The 17,117-nt window shown below is 44.8% G+C and overlaps 1 protein-coding gene across 1 annotated transcript in view; it reads left to right on the forward strand.

Annotated features, from left to right (window-relative positions):
• Positions 1–8,514: 8,514 nt before the first annotated feature.
• The window catches only part of FOXO1 (forkhead box O1), a 96,638-nt gene continuing 88,035 nt past the window's right edge, over positions 8,515–17,117 (forward strand). The window contains exon 1 of the mRNA XM_059143837.1: positions 8,515–9,607. Coding sequence (XP_058999820.1) covers positions 8,957–9,607 — 651 coding nt within the window. The 5' untranslated portion in view covers positions 8,515–8,956. The remainder of the gene's footprint in view (positions 9,608–17,117) is intronic.

Here is a 17,117-nt window from a genome sequence, read left to right on the forward strand (position 1 = left end):
CAGCCCCCAGCAGGTTCAGCAATAGAGCTGGGTTTTAAATACTATAGGAGTAAGGCTTCCTTGAACTGTAAAGTAGACGTTCATGTGTTCTCATCTAAACCCAAGCTTCTGAAACTCATATGAAGGAAGGCTTTAAGGTAAAAATCCAATGCAAATAACCTTCTTTGGTGGGGAGAGAGCTCGAGCTAGAACTAGCCGTTCAATTTGTCTTCATGTGCTTTTCTTCAGCATAGGACAAGCTGTGGAAAGAGTTCCAGATAAACCAACCATTCCGGAAGGGCAGGTTGCTCTTACTGTATACGGTTGGTTCAAATAAGCAAGTGTTAATGGCTTGACATCCCCCACATCATTTGCGTTATACAAATGCAAATATCAGCATTATTATTGTTATTTATGGTCTATCTCTAGGCTTCTTCTTTAACATAAACTAAACTGGTTTCAGGCAGAGCTGGCTGCAAGTAACCACCCCCACCGCCCCCCCTCCCCCCACCCAGAATCACCAGAAAAAGTCCAAAAGTCAATTTTCTGGGGGAAAAAAAATGGAATCATTGAATTAATCTCTGGCTAATTTCTATTTCTCTTTTTAAAATCTTCAACATTTTATGGAGGCAGAAAGTTAGTGTTAAACAGGAGACAAACTCTGGATTTTGATAATGGTAGGCTCAAGTCTGCCCATAAGTGGATAAACTTGTAAGGTAAGCCCTTGGGTCAATTGCTTAGGTCTTTGTACCTCAGTTTCAATTTCTGTAAAATGCGAATCATACTATCTCCCACCTTATTTGGGTGGTTTGAGGGCTAATTCAGATGACAGCCATAAAATGCTTAGTCCATAATAGTTGAAAAAATAGTTGTTTTTATTAATCCTGGGGCACAAAGAAAATAACTTTCATGTATATGTTTGATTCTGGGTAAATAGTGATCTGTGGTTTATAACTGAAAACATTTTGAAATAAGAAGTATAGGGCGCCTGGGTGGCTCAGTGGGTTAAGCCGCTGCCTTCGGCTCAGGTCATGATCTCAGGGTCCTGGGATCGAGTCCCGCATCGGGCTCTCTGCTCAGCAGGGAGCCTGCTTCCTCCTCTCTCTGTCTGCCTGCCTCTCTGCCTACTTGTAATCTCTCTCTGTCAAATAAATAAATAAAATCTTTAAAAAAAAAAAAAAAAAAAAAAAAAAAAAAAAAAAAAAGAAGTATATACTTACATTTGTCAATTTATGTAACATCTTGTTTCAGATCATACATAAATCTGAAAAACAGGAGGAAGGGATTTCACCAAGCCTAGTCTTGGACTGTGAAAAGAGTTTTTCCAGGTTGGGTTCTTCCAGAGTGCAGGCATGCAATATAGCTGTCAAATGTTCTGTTTTTAGTTTGTTGTTCAAACACAAAATTATTTAAAGCACACTGGCATCCTATGAGACAAATCAATTCTTCCTCCAGCATGATATCAGCGATCAGCTAATTAGAAATTCCATTTTTAAATGTTAAACCTTAGAATATAGAATATTTCAGTGTGTTTTAAAAGGCTGTATTTACCACCAAATAGAAACCTGATTTCCTGCAGAAATACTCACTATCCATCTATGTTTACTCTTTGGCACAGCCGACTTTGCAGATGGGTGGGCCCTGTGAGTCAGCCAAATCTGAAATTTGATAAAACTCTTACCTCCTGTTTTCACACCGTAACTGACACAGTCGGTGACTATACGTATCATTAAAAGCACATGTACTCTACACAGTCATTACCTCTTGTTACTGATTTTTATCAACCAATGACAAGCAACATGGTTATTTACCATAAAACGCAAACAGTTTCTTCTTCATTCTTTTATTGCTGTCACAACTCTCTTGGGGGTTGCTTTCCAATCACATTTGACTCCCTTTCCTTACTAATGGTATGGAAATAGGGTGATTGGATTTGGAAAAAAAAATTTGTTGTAAAACAGCAATTAATTCTTACTGCTTAACTTGAACATTCATACATATTAGTTTTCCAAGTAAATAAGTAAAATGCCTCGTTAAACTTCCTTTCTGCCAAAAATGTACTACCATCTGTGTTCTACATGGCAGCATTTTCTTATTTAATACATATGTCCCCCCTTTTTGGGAAGCATGTTAAGAGTTTTAATATGACATGAAACAGAAATAAAATAGTGAAAACACATTGTGTTTAAGCAGGGATGCAAAATTCAGATTTGTGACATTCAAAGATTTTGGGATTTCATGTGCCATCCATGAATCGTATGGCAATTCCATGAGTTCTTAATGTCAGAAAAAAATTTAATGGTAACATTTGTACAGTTTGGAGTTTGGGAGAGTTATTTTATCGTCTCAAAGATAAAGAGCTAGTGTTTAAAATAGGTTGAATTTGAGGGGCAGTTGGCTCAGTTGGTAAAGCATGCAACTCTTGATCTCTGGGTGGTCAGGTCAAGCCCCACATTGGGTGTAGAGCTTATTTAAAAAAAAAAAAAAGTTGATTGCAAATAAATAAATAAATAAAATAAAGTAGGTTGAATGTGTCATCAAATAGTCTGAAAATCCCAGTTAGGAAAAGTCCTGCCATGAGAAGCAATGCGATAGACCTCAGTTATGGCCCGAATGTTAATATGTCCGCATTCTGGTCCCAGTGCTTCACTAACTATACAGCCTTGGGCCAGTCATTTAAGTTCTTTTTTTTTTTTTTTTTAATTTTATTTATTTATTTGACAGACAGAGATCACAAGTAGGCAAAGAGGCAGGCAGAGAGAGAGGAGAAAGCAGGCTCCCCGCTGAGCAAAGAGCCCGATGTGGGGCTTGATCCCAGGACCCTGGGATCATGACCTGAGCCAAAGGCAGAGGCTTTAACCCACTGAGCCACCCAGGTGCCCCCATTTAAGTTCTTAGTGTCTCTGTTTTCTGACCTGTAAAAGGAAGAGTTTGTGTTAGACCAATAATGATCACCTATAAATCCATCACCCAGATACAACCACTGCTAACATTTTTAGCTGACAGGAGTGCCTTCTAATCTTTTAAGTATTGTTATCATCAGCATCGTTGCAATGCCACTACAAATGCTTTGTCCACTTTATTTGAAATGATCCCCTAAGTTTCTACCTTACAGATAATCATTATTTATTTAACCATTCTCTATAATTGGTCATTTAAATTACCTTCAAATATATTTCAGTATTCCTGTAGAGACCCACAAGCAGTCTCTTACTAACACTTCAAGTGAGGGAACAGAATATGTGGAAGGAGACAAACATTAGCTCTTTACTGGGGCGCCTGGGTGGCTCAATGGGTTAAGCCTCTGCCTTTGGCTCAGGTCATGATCTCAGGGTCCTGGGATGAAGCCCCGCATCAGGCTCTCTCCTTAGTGGGGAGCCTGCTTCCCCCTCTTCTCTCTGCCTGCCTCTCTGCCTACCTGTGATCTTTCTCTGTAAGTATATAAATAAAATCTTTTTAAAAAAATTGGCTCTTTGTAACTGAAAATATTGATCACCTGGTTCATGACTGGCCCAATGCCTCTCTCTTCAGTTATAGGTTAGTAAGCATTGTCTTTCTTTGCGATAGGCAAATAGACTAATGTAGTTTGTGTCTTTTGTCATCTAAACTCCAAGGGCTGGTAACCAGAGCTCATACTCCCAATGCCTGTGAATTGCACATTTATTTACCTTTTCGACCTCACCTTATAATTTTTCTTCAAAATCGGTAATATTCCAGTTTTTCCCTGACTTAGCATTCTTTGTACCAAATGCTGTGTGTGTGTGTGTGTGTGTTGGTGTGTGTGTGTTTGTGTGTGTGTGTGTGTGATTCCTCCACATAAATATTGTTAATATGCATTGGTTATTTAAGAGTATCATTGGCCCTGGGGTGCCAGGGTGGTTCAGTCCTTGGGTGTCTGCCCTCCGCTCATGTCATGATCCTGGGTCCTGGGATCGAGTCCTACATTTGGCTCTCTACTCAGTGGGAAGCCTGCTTCTCCCTCTCCCACTCTCCCTGCTTGTGTTTCCTCTCTCCCTGCCTCTGTCTTTCTGTCAGATAAATAAATAAATGAATAAAAAATAAGAGTATCATCATCCTAAGTCTGACATCAAAATCATATTAAAGGAAAGTAAAAAAAAAAAAAAAAGTCATTTGTGAACTCAAGCAATTTGCCATCAAAACTTAGTACCCTGAGAAGCACAATACCTGGCATATGTATAACAGGTGCTCTATACATTTTTGTTGAAAGGATAACCAAATCCAAAGGAATTTATCCCTCAAGAAAAATGAGTGACTCCTTTTACTATTGTTAGAGCTACCACTTAATATGTCAGGTTTCCGGATATTGGCTTAAGAACCTGAAGCTGTGGTTTTTCAGATTATTTTCTAGGGGCAAAGTAAAGAAAGGCCAATTTAGGCTGAAAGCAGTACCCATAATAATTCAGACAGAATATCAGAATTGGGCAGTTCTTGAGGAAAGGGAAGGCAAAGTATGAAGCGAAATGTCATAACTAAAAAATAGATGTTCTACTTTTTACTTACTCATTAAATTGGACTTAAAGGGGTGCCTGGGTGGCTCAGTGGGTTAAAGCCTCTGCCTTTGGTTCAGGTCATGATCCCTGGGTCCTGGGATGGAGCCCCATGTGGGGCTCTCTGCTCGGCACAGGGCCTTCTTCCTCCTCTCTGCCTACTTGTGATCTCTGTCTGTCAAATAAATGGGTAAAATCTTAAAAAATAATAATAATAAAATAAATAAATTGGACTTAAGTTACTTATTTTGACAAGTAAGAATTTAAACCAGAGATCAGTATGCTGGTAGTGAGGGGCAAATGCAGAAGTTTCTGCCAAGGAACTGATGGAAAGGAACCATCCCTCAGTCTTCCTGTCAAGGGTGGTGTGATAACTACTCCGAAAAACAGGCAGAGGAAAGAACACCATATAGGTTTGTGAGATGGAGTCTGTGAGGATAAATTTCCTCTTTCAGTTTAATTGTTCTTACCTGACATGAAACATTTTTCTTCCCAGTTGGGATATATGCACCAGCTAGTAAGCGATAATCATTAGAATCTGCCTTCCAAGCAAACAGGTACCACAAAAAATACTAAAGAAATGAACTTCTTTCTCTTAAGCAGAGCGAGTGCCAATCTAAATACTTTGGCAATCTTTAAAGAGAGAAAACATTTGTATTTTTGACTAAAAAAAAAACCCAAATCACTTCTTTTGTAATCTTTTTTCTTTCATTTTCTTACTGTCACTCTCATCTTTTTTATGTCTGCTTTTTCAGTCTCCCAAATCCAAACTTCGATTAGTTCAGTGGAGTTCATCCAGCTAAAATTTACTAAAATCCGTGTGGTGGACTGGAAGGAAATATACGATCAAGTTTTAGAGTGGTTATTACTATATAGGAATAGCAGATATTTCTTATTTTCTGTTTGTGTTTTGAAGCGATTATTGATGGGAAAGCAGAAAATTCCAGCCATGGCAGCAGCACTCGCTACTTTGTGACGTTGGGCAAATCAGCCTCTCTGTGCTCCGATTTCCTTATGGAGAAATTAAAGGAGGCCACCAAGGTGATCTCTGTCTATTTTCAATTTTAACATTAATTTAACAAATTTAACATCAATTTTAACATTAACATTCTGCGGATCTAGCTGAAAAGAACCTTTAGGGATTAGCTTGATACAACTCTTATGGAATGCAATTTGACAGTGTGTCTCAAAATTGCAAATGCATTTAACTGCTGACCCAGTGATCTCTTTTCTGGAAATTCCTCCTGTGCATATACTTACACAGATGCGAAATGAGTTATGTATGGTTATTCATTACAGAATAGCTTGTGCAAGCTGAAGATTGGAAACAGGCTAAATGTTCACCAGCACCCTAAGGTTCAGTAAGTAGAGTAGGCAGCTGGAAGCTAGAAACACCTTAAACATACGTTCAGTGTTTTTGGAACTGTTGTTTCAGGGACATTGGCCCTCTAGGTACTCTGTGCCTACTTTGAGTCAAATTTCATAACAAGGCCAACGAAAAGCAAACTACAACAATTAAAACAATTAGGCAGGACAGTTCAGATTTCAAGGGCCTGAGTAAAGTCTGTAAGAAAACTTCCTTCACCAAGTACTGTCCTCTCATTGAAGCCATGAAAAACCGGAATTGAAAGGAAGGCAAAGCCAAATTTGCAGCTGGTTTCCTTTGCCAAGAATGATCCACTAGGGCACCGCCTATTTGCAGGGTGCGGCCATCTGAATGGGGGCTGCCTCTGCAGAGCTTGATTGGCGAGGTGGAGGGTATCAACAGTTCCACATTAACCTCCTTCCTTTGAGCTAATCATCTGGGTTACTGAGGTCCCCTAGCGGCTGGCAGAGGAGGCCCAAACTGTCCAAGTTTGATAGTACAGAGACCACAGGTGGAGGAGGGTGGGAACTAACCTGATCCTTCATCCATCAGGCTCAGGACCTTCTCCCCCAGGCCCCCATTATCCGTGGGAAGCTCTTGCGATAAGTGTATTATGAAGAAATAGGGGTCTGAACTAGGGAGATGATAGTGAGAAGGTAAAGGAAGAAATAAATCTCTAAGTTCTTTCAAACTTTTGTAAAGGAGGCCCAAGTTGTTTTAGACACTTTTTTTTTTTTTAAAATTTTATTTATTTATTTGACAGAGAGAAATCACAAGTAGATGGAGAGGCAGGCAGAGAGAGAGAGAGAGAGGGAAGCAGGCTCCCTGCTGAGCAGAGAGCCGGATGCGGGACTCGATCCCAGGCCCCTGAGATCATGACCTGAGCCGAAGGCAGCGGCTTAACCCACTGAGCCACCCAGGCGCCCCTAGACACGACTTTTTTAATTGAAGAATTAAACCTGTAAGGAAAAGGGGATTTTTAAAGTAATTGGGAGCTGTCATTTTGCTTTTCTTTCTTTTAAAAAAAAAATATTTTATTTATTTATTTGACAGAGAGAGAGATCACAAGTAGGCAAAGAGGCAGGCAGAGGCAGAGGGGGAAGCAGGCTCCCTGCCTAGCAGAGAGCCCCAAATCGGACTCATCCCATGACCCTAAGACCATGACCCCAGCGGAAGGCAGAGGTTTAATCCACTGAGCCCTCATTTTGCACAAGATATTTAAGACTCTGTCAATCTTCCAACCTGAGGGATCCCATCCCGAGGAAAGGAAATGCCTTCCATATTCTTCCTAAAAAACCAAACCAAAACAAACAAACAAAAAAAAACCCTGTTTCTTGAAAACTGCTTCTTTTGCTCCGTAGCACACAGGATCACTGTCTTCCTACTTTTGGCCCCACTGATCTCCACAGGACCGGGAGCCCAAACGTGGGGTTGGGTGGGTGATGGGCTTACTGACACTCGAGGCGAACAGTTTAGAGGAAACTGGGTTTGGGGCAGGGCTGAGCCCCAAGGCTTTCGTCTTACCCTTTGGGCGCTTTTACTTCTCGACCGACACCTTGCCAATTCCATCTTCCACAGCAAGGAAATAACAAGCAAATAGTGGAAGTGTATTAGGGGTAAGTAATAAAGTGAGGAGGTTCTGTCTACATGCTCTTCTCTGATTCCTCCCCCGCCGCCCCTGGATTATTAGAGTCTGAGGTTCCCGCCGAGGGGAAGATGTTCCCACAGAGGGAATGAGGTCTAGGATGCTTGAGTCTGGGTGTGCATGTGAAATAGGATTGTCTTCGGCCGCGCTGAGTCCCCTCTCCCTCATTTCTAGCCTTTTAGGTCAAGAATGGAGTGAACCCAGCTGGCGGCTGGTGGGCTGGACGCCTGGCCCTCGGCCAGAGGGAACCGCAGAGGCTCCGCTTGGGGTCGCGGACAGGTGGGTTCCGGGCTCGGAGGCGTGGGGAGGGCGGCCGCCGCGCGGACTCCACCGCCGGGACCCTGGTGCGGGGGGAGGTTTGCTGTGCAGCCCGCGTGGGGGCTGGAGAATTTGACAGGTCGCAGGGAAAGAGAACAAAAAACAAACACAAAACCCACCTATTTCCCCACGTTTCTCTGCAAAAGAATCGTGGGTGGAGCCGAAAAGGGGGGCGACTGAGTAGAATTCCGCGAGGCCACCTCCGCCGCCCACCTAGCGCCTGGCGGAGCGAGGAGCGTTCCCCCGGCCCCCGCCCCGCCCCACGCTGGGCCTCGAGAGGAGGTCGAGGCGAAGCGAGACACTCGTTCCACTCGAGCTTCCCGAGTACTCGGCTTTGCTCCTCAGTAGTAAACAAAGTGTCGCCGCCGCCTCCACGCTGGTTTGCCTCCTAGCAATCAAAACACTGAGAGGGCGAGAGACTCACAGAAACACTTGAGAATTACCAGAAAATAAACACAGAGATCCAAAAAAAAAAAAGAAAAAGGAGAGAGAGAGAAAGAAAGAGAGAGAGAGAGAGAGAGAGTGAAAGAGAAAAACACCCCACTACCCCCCACCAAACCACTGCCGCCTCCCGGTGGAAAACCGGCCCCCGCCCAGGCGGGCGACCATTGGCTGCCTGGGCGGCGGCGCCGCGCGCTCATTGGTAGCGCGCGCTGTCCGTCAGGGGCGGGCCGGCGCGCGCGCCGCCGCGGGCGGGGGGCGGCGGCAGATCCCGTAAGTCGGGCGGCAGCGTAGTCGCTGCAGCCGCCGCCGCCGCCGCCGCCACATTCAACAGGCAGCAGCGCCGCGGTCGCGCCGCGGGGAGAGCGAGCGGCCCGCTGCGTCCGTCCGTCCTCCTGTCTGCGGGCCCTGTCAGCAGGAGTACGACGCCGACCGCTGTCCGGCCCAGTGACTCTGGCCTGCAGTCCTGCCGGTACAGCGGACCTGGAAGAGCCTAGATGTTGATGGACCCGCGAAGTTAAGTTCTGGGCTCGCGCTTCCACTCCGTCGCGCCTTCCTCCCGGTTTTCGTCGGCCCGAGGCACGGACCTCGCCCCCCCCAAATCTCGGACCGGCTCTTCGCACCCCCTCCCCCTCGGCCCCGTGTGGTGCGCTCGACCCCTTTGGCTCTCCCGCGGCTGGGGGAGGGGTGGGGGTCACCATGGCCGAAGCGCCCCAGGTGGTGGAGATCGACCCGGACTTCGAGCCGCTGCCGCGGCCGCGCTCGTGCACCTGGCCGCTGCCCAGGCCGGAGTTTAGCCAGTCCAACTCGGCCACCTCCAGCCCGGCGCCGTCGGGCGGCGCGGCCGCGAACCCCGACGCCGCCGCGGGCCTGCCCTCGGCCTCGGCGGCCGCTGTCAACGCTGACTTCATGAGCAACCTGAGCCTGCTGGAGGAGCCCGGGGACTTCCCGCAGGCGCCCGGCTCCGTGGCGGCGGCCGCAGCGGCGGCCGCAGCGGTGGCGGCGGCGGCGGCCGCTGCTGCTGCCACCGGGGGTCTTTGCGGGGACTTCCAGAGCCCGGAGGCGGGCTGCCTGCACCCGGCGCCGCCGCAGCCTCCGCCGCCTGGGCCGCTGTCTCAGCACCCGCCGGTTCCCCCAGCCGCCGCCGGGCCGCTTGCCGGGCAGCCGCGAAAGAGCAGCTCGTCCCGCCGCAACGCGTGGGGCAACCTGTCCTACGCCGACCTCATCACCAAGGCCATCGAGAGCTCAGCGGAGAAGCGGCTCACGCTGTCGCAGATCTACGAGTGGATGGTCAAGAGCGTGCCCTACTTCAAGGATAAGGGTGACAGCAACAGCTCGGCGGGCTGGAAGGTGAGTGGCCTCGGGGCGCAAGGCTGGACGGAGCGAGGGGGCGCGGGGAGCCCTGCCTCCACCCGAGGTCGTGGTGGGGCACATGACGGGGCGACTGTGGAAGTTTGCTTGCCCTCAAAGTGCAAGGCATGCGGGCGGCGCGTGCAGAGAGAGCGCGAGAAGTGGCAGACGTGAGTGGTGGGCTTGCCCGGGACCCGTCGGGGGACAGGAATAAGTGTGTGTGAGCGCGCTCAAGTGAGTTCGAGTGGGACGGGGAAGGGGGCTCACTTGGGAATTAGGAGTGAAAAAAGTACAGTAAGAAGTGGACATCAGAGAAGGCAGAAAAGTTCGCCGGTGGGGGGAGGAAGGGGTTCACTGGGGTCTGCTCCCCCACGACTGGAGGGGACTCGTGCCATTACTCCTTTTCCTCCAGGACCTTGGGGGGTGAGGGCGGCTCCTCTCGGTCTCCTGCGGTGCGCGTCCCACCAGCTTTGGGCTACGCAGCAGAGCAGTTTCCGCCGCGCTGGGCGGAGGAGGGTGCGGCGGGGCTCTTCGGGGGCCCCGCCGCCCAAGCACCGAGCTGTAGGTGGAGGGGACAGACAGGTCGCCAGCCGGCCCCTGGGGGCAGGCAGCGCAGTTTTTGGAGGCCGGTGTGCATTTTGCTTTGTTTTTATTTTATCCGAAGTGGCCGCGAGTGCAGGGGGCCGGGCGAGCCGAGCTGGAGGTAGTGCATCCGACACGTGCGAAGAGGTGGCCACCGCTTGCGGAGCGCGGGCGCTGGGCCGCGCGGGGAGAGCTAAAGTTCAAGTGTGACCCTCGGCGGGGGCGGGGGTGGGGGCGGGAGCTGGAGCTGCGACGGAGAGGGAGGGGCCGCAGGCGTAGGAAGAGAGCGCCTTTAAAGGGCCAGCGCGCGCCCCGCGGCGGTGCGCAGCTCCCGGCCCGGCCGCGGGGCTGCGTGGCCGGCGCTCCTCTGCGCAAGAAATGCCCCCAAACTTGGCCTAGCCCCTGCTCCGAGGCCTTTAATTAGGCATGGAGAGGCTGCTCTGGGTGACGAGAGTTGGAGATGTGTGTACCTTCTCTCTCGCTTTGCCACCTCAGTGTTACCGAGCGTGAAAGTACAGACGTGGCAGGGGTCTTTGTGACAAGTGTTTCGGGCGAGTGGGAGTGGAGGTGCGCGTGAAAGGAATGTGTGGGGACGTCCTGCTTCAATAGAGGATTATAGATGAGGCGCCTCTGGTTCTTTTTTAGTTTTCAGAGAGAGGAGACTCAGAGGTTCTCAGGGCCGGGACAGGTACTTCCCTACTTGCGGGTCGAAAAGACCCGGGGGCTCTCAGGACAGGCTGTGGGCAGGCTTACCGGGGGTCCGTTCGCAGTGTGGCCTTCTGAAGCTGACGGTTTCTCAGTGTCGCAGGTGGAGGGATCGATACGAAAATTAAGTTGAGAACTTCTTCCTCATCCCTTATCCTGACTGTGTAGCATAATCAAGATTGATCTTTGCTACGCAGTTGGTTACAACACGATGGTTTTACATATGCTGTCATGTTTGTGGTTAATGTGTGTCAAAAAGGTTAACTTACTCATATCTCATTGAAGTTCCTGGAGGAGGAGCCAGGATTTTATTTTTTTCCAACGTGTGTTTTAGAGTAAAAGTAACCACTTACAATCTCATTCCTAGGCATTACGTGCAGTTTTACTGTTTCAAAAAGCTTGGTATGTATTCTTTCAAGTCACAAAATCCAGATCCAGTTTTACTTAACATTTGAGTTTAAGTATTTGACTTGCTCATCTGGCAACCCTGCTTGAGCTATTTATTATAAAGTATTTGCCATTAAAAAATTTTTTTTTTGAACATTGAAAGTACCGTGTGTACTTAAACCATTCTTTTATGTCCTTGGAAATGGATACAATCTACTTCAGTTTGCTGGAGTGCTTTCCTTCAAAGATGGAGAAGGGCATTGTTTGGGGATTATATTTAGTTTTGCCTCTCATAGGGTCTTAAATCAGAGTATTCTTCTTAAACTAGGAGTATAACCTAGACTTTTAAGATTAAGTGCTTTTTTAAAAAAAAAAATAGATATTAAGGCCAAATCAAAGCCCCAAACTTTTTTTTATTAGGTTCTTTCTTGTTATAATTTTTTTTTTTTTACCTAAATGGAATTCTAATTTTTTCTTTAAAAATATACTTATTGTAGGTAGAAGATCCATCAAGTGATAGTAAGAATTGTTACTATCTGTTCAGAATTGGAGGCCCAGTGACAGCTCCTGGTGGAAACCAAGTGGGGCTTTGGGAGGGAGTGGGCTGCTGTTCTCAAGTGAGTAAATGTTTCAGGTGTAGTGAGAGTCCGTTGGTACAAGTCAGATTACAGCAAGTGCATTTTCACTTTGAGTAAAAGGATATTTTAAGAAGAAAAGAAACAACCTTAAGTATTCTAACTCATAACTGGTCTTCTGGTTAGAGTTTTCATAAAAATGAGTTAGTTGTTAAAACCAAGTTTCTCAGATTTGAAAGACTCATCTGTTACAGATTCATAAAAGGGACACATTTTACTATGACTTTTAGCTTAAAAAAGAAATTGAATTCTAAAATGCAAATCAACCCAAACCTAACTTTTAGAACTGAGGAGAGGCTGGTTTGGAACTAAATATTTCCTGTGATTTACTACTGGGAATTAGACTGAATCTTTAATTAAATGCAGTTTCTTGTGCTTTAACTTCCTGGGGCCTGCCAGAGATTTTGAAAGCCATTTGCATAGGACAGAATAGTTGAAAAGCTGATAAAGAGTTCATAAACTTCTAGTTCCTTAGACACTAGTTGTATTTGTGGCATGTGCATTTTATGTTTGTAGGGATGGTATATTACATCTGTTTTACACTTGCTTTGTTATTGGCCATAAGTGTCATAAGGTTACATCAAAGTGGAAGCTAAAACTTTTGGAAAACCCGGGATCTTTTAAAGCATTTACAGTATTTATAAATAGTGAAACTTCATTTCCATGACCTGTCCCCCTCCCCCACCCTCCCACCCACAGAGAGCTTTCTAGAGCTTGGGAAGTAGTATTGTGAGCTCTGGCTCCACTTCCCCTCCCCCCTTTTAATGGCAGTTTTAAGTTGACTCTTGTTTTTTGTTTTGACATTATTTGGAACACCTGGGTTAAAAGAATGTTTCAACAATAAGACTTGATACCTAAAGAAAATTTTAAATTGTTTTATATATCTCAGATATTTGGTTTGGAATGACTTTTCTTAATTTGGCCTATGAACTGACAGTACTTTAAAAAAATTTTTTTATTTTAAAATTCACATTTTGGAGGTGAGTGATTTAAATCCTACAGAGTCCTTGGCACAGGGATGACAGATGTTTTCTTGCTGCATACTCACATTGGACTTAAAGAATGGCCTCTTGGTGAGGCTAATTTCAGCTTATTACTGAAGTTACCTTAAAGAAAACCTTGTTTTACAGTGGAGTGACAATTTCCGTATATGTATTTGGGGAAGGGAGCATGAGGTAAGAGAATTAAAAATGAGTAGGGGAATTAATGCAGCAAAATTGATAAGCATATTTGCTGAAGACTGAAAAAGGTGTGTGGGACTAATGGGACAGTTCTTACGGCTGGTACTTTTTTCCCAGAAATTCCAAAATTGGTGTCGGTGTCAAGTGTGAATCCCTTCATTGGTGATTATCAGAATTTTATTTTTATTTTACCTATGTTTTTATGGCAGGTCCTTGGGAGAGATGTGGCCAGAGTGGCGACTTCTATTTTTGTTTGTGCCCCCCCCCCCCATTTTATTTTCTCAGAGTGGCAAATATTTGGATACTGGAAAGAAGACATTTTTAATTCTCATGTAAATTTTTAAAAAAGGTTAAAGTACATTGAGACCCTTTTCCCCCTGCCCCACAATAACTTAGAAGCTATTACATTAGCAGTGGGCACAAATACGGCTAGATACCATATACTGCACAGAGAATCTTTTAAGGGACATATAAACTGGGGGGTGGGGATGGAATACTCAGTGGTGAGTTAGAATCCCTGATAGCTTGAAAGTGTTTTGCCTATTTTTGTGCGTTACCATCCGAGCTCCCTAAACTACTATTCTGTATGATTTTCTAAGACAGCAGCTGTCTGTATTTGCCTGGAATTTCTTTGGAGAGCCTGAATTATTTGCATTTTTCTAGAACACTCTGCCCTTGGAAACTACCCAGTAAACTGGCATCATGGGAATTTAATCAGCTGTTTTTTTTTTCCTCCCCCCGTATGTGCCATAACTTTGGGGCTTCCTGGAATCCTTTTGGAGAAGCACTGTAAACCCAGTGGTGACTGGCGAGGGCAAAGGAGTATTTAGTTGTACAGAGCATTGGAACATTGAGTAGAGTGGATCTAGCCTTGGTTCTTTCAACATTTGCCTTGGCCTTCATAATAACAACTTGTAGAGACCTGCCCTTGGCCCAGCGTCGAGGACCTCCTTTGGGTCAGATAACTACCTTTTCTTGCTGTGTACAAGATTCTGAAGTTAGTATGGGTTCCTTCTCAGTTGTCAGAGGATTGGATGAACTTGGAAAGTTTTTATTTTGTTGTCTAAGGGGTGAGGGCTTGTGTTCCAATGAATATGCTGTATATAAGAGCACTAAAGTTTGGAGGAATTCACCCTTTTTGCTAAATTCCTGATAAGGACTAACAGAACTCATGTCAGTGGTGCAGAAATTCTTTGCAGAGAATTACTGCTTGTTATCTGTAGTCTTCTAAGGAACATATGAAATGTGAAAATGGATTTTTATATATTAGTGATTTCACATGGTTCAGGTTTTTAATAAACCACCCTCTTCATGGCATCCCACTTTATTCCACTCAGTCTATGTATGGTTTATAAACTTGTGGGGTAAGCACTGCAATTACTGAGACTTGATTTGAATTATTCTTGCCACTTGGAAGGCTTTTTGGGGGGATGCTTTTCTCCCCCCTCTTTTTTATTCATCCTTGTATAGCTTTGACATAAGCTCTTAAGAAGAGCGAACTAGTTTTGATATTATGCCAAATAAGATCAGAAAGCTAAATTTGCTGTCCCTTTCCAGTTTATTATGTAGTGAATTTTCACCTTAATGCATTACTTTAAATAAGGACAGAAATTGAACAAGTGTCCTTTATTTCAGGCTGTATTTATTACAGGAAAAAAAAAAAAGTGAGGTAGAGCTGTGTGATGAGCTTCTGTAGCCCCCAGTTTTTGGTTTCTGATGATTGCTGAAGCTTGCCGTCTTTTTATGGTCAGAGGTCACTAAAGCTGACAGGGGAGTGTCCAGGTCTTCCCCTTTTGCAGTTTTCCATTGACCACCCAGTCCATTCTGACTGGGCACTCAGTTATATGGACAGTATGGCTTCTCCTCCAGTTGGTTCACTTATTTATAATTTTTTTCTTCTATGCTCAAACCTAAAGATACCCCAGGACAAGGTGCAGACTTTTTCTCATTTTTTCCCCCCTAGATAATTTAACCCCTCTATTGTCCTGGTCTCCAGTTACTTAAAGGCCATAAATGTCCCACTTTCACCTCAAATTGAACATTTAAACCCAAGCATGCTGTATTTCCTCTTACTCTGAGATGAGGTTCCCATCTTGAGTTTCCGGATTTGGTTAGTGGTCTAGTTAGTTAACCATTTACCTAGTTTTCAGACTTGGACGTCCTCTTCAGCACACTTTTTTCATGCTGTTCAGTGCCCAGAGTATCTCCCCTCTTCTTTCTCAGTCTGCTGAGACATTGACTTCCTGACCCCTACCTGTTACAGGTTAGGTCTCTTCTTTAAGTTCTAAAAAACCATCGTGTCCCCAGGACTTGGATCATTTTGTGCCTTTACTGGAGGTTTTGAAAATTTTGCTTAGTATGCAAAGCTCACACATCTGTTTGCCAACTTCCAGTCTTGGTTCCTGCCTGAAGGCATTTTTGCCTTCTCATAGTGAATGCCTGGTGATCTCTTGATTTCATGCTGCTTTGTATTATAACTTAACTTTAATGCCTGCAGTTATATTGTAAATATATGGTTGGGAAAAAGTTTTTCTTGAACTACGGATCTTTTCTATTTTAGCTTTCTGTGTTTTCACAATGTGATAATGTTTATATTAGTATAACTATAAAGTTCTGTGATGGTTTTATTTTCTGGAGATGGTCACAGTATCTTATTTTTTCTCCATTTGTTGTATGATTATTGGATTATTGGTGTAACGAATGTTTACAGGATGTTATATTAGATGTATCTGAATGATAGAAAAATGATTTAAACATGGATCCTGTAGGGATATATGAGGTATGACAAGTAAGTAACTATATAATACACTGTAGAAAGGGTTATGTGCCTTCAAGAAAAACTGAGTTCTGTGTTGGCTATTGAGATGGACCTTGAAAATGGGATGTTAGTCTCCCACGATTTCATTATAAAATTTTCAAATGTTAAGCAAAGTTGAAAGAATTCTACATTGAACACCTGTATACCTGCCATCTAGTTTCTATGACTAACATTTTATTGTACTTGCTTCACTGTGTATCTGTTGTTGGCACATCCATTTTTCTATCCATCATGTTATTATGCTTTTAAAGATTCCATTTATTTATTAGAGCACAAGAAGAGGGAGAAGCAGGCTTGCCAGTGAGTGGGGAGCCCGATGTGGGGCTCAGTCCCAGGTCTCTGGGACCATAACCTGAGCTGAAGGCAGACACTTAGCTGACGGAGCCACCTGGGTGCCTCCCATCAGATTATTTTTTAAATTGATTTTCTAAATGATGGTTTGGCATTCATAAAGGCATGCAAATAGGGGAGCATCAGTTTCTCTGAGTGATATGTAAAACCTAGGAAGTTTGAAAAAGTATAGGTAGACTATTGTCAGATTGAAATTGGACTTGGTATATAGTATGAAAATAATGTTACAGAGGTGCCTGGGTGGCTCAGTCATTAAGTGTCTGCCTTTGGCTCAGGTCGTGACCCCAGAGTCCTGGGATAGAGCCCCACATCAGCATTGGGCTCCCTGCTCAGCAGGAAGCCTGCTTCTTCCTCTCCCACTCACCCTGCTTGTGTTCCCTCTCTCACCGTGTCTTCTATCAAATAAATAAATAAAATATTTAAAAAAAAATCCTCTTGGGGCCCCTGGGTGACTCAGTGGGTTAAGGCCTCAGCCTTTGGCTCAGGTCATGATCTCAGGGTCCTGGGATTGAGCCCTGCATCGGGCTCTCTGCTCAGCAGGGAGCCTGCTTCCTCCTTTCTCTCTTCGCCTGCCTCTCTGCCTATTTGTGATTTGTCAAATAAATAAATAGAATCTTTAAAAAAAAATCCTCTTAAAAAAGTTATAGATTAAATTTTTCTATGAAATTATATTTTTTAATAAAATAAGAAATTATGAAAATATGGTCACATTTTTAGTTCTTAAAATTCAATTTCTTCGGGGGCACCTGGGCGGCTCAGTCGTTAAGTGTCTGCTTCAGCTTGGGTCATGATTCCAGAGTCCTGCTATGGAGCCCTGCATCTGGCTCCCTGCATAGAAGGAAGCCTGCTTC

Source organism: Mustela lutreola, chromosome 13 (assembly GCF_030435805.1).
Source record: "Mustela lutreola isolate mMusLut2 chromosome 13, mMusLut2.pri, whole genome shotgun sequence".
Lineage (NCBI taxonomy): Eukaryota > Metazoa > Chordata > Mammalia > Carnivora > Mustelidae > Mustela > Mustela lutreola.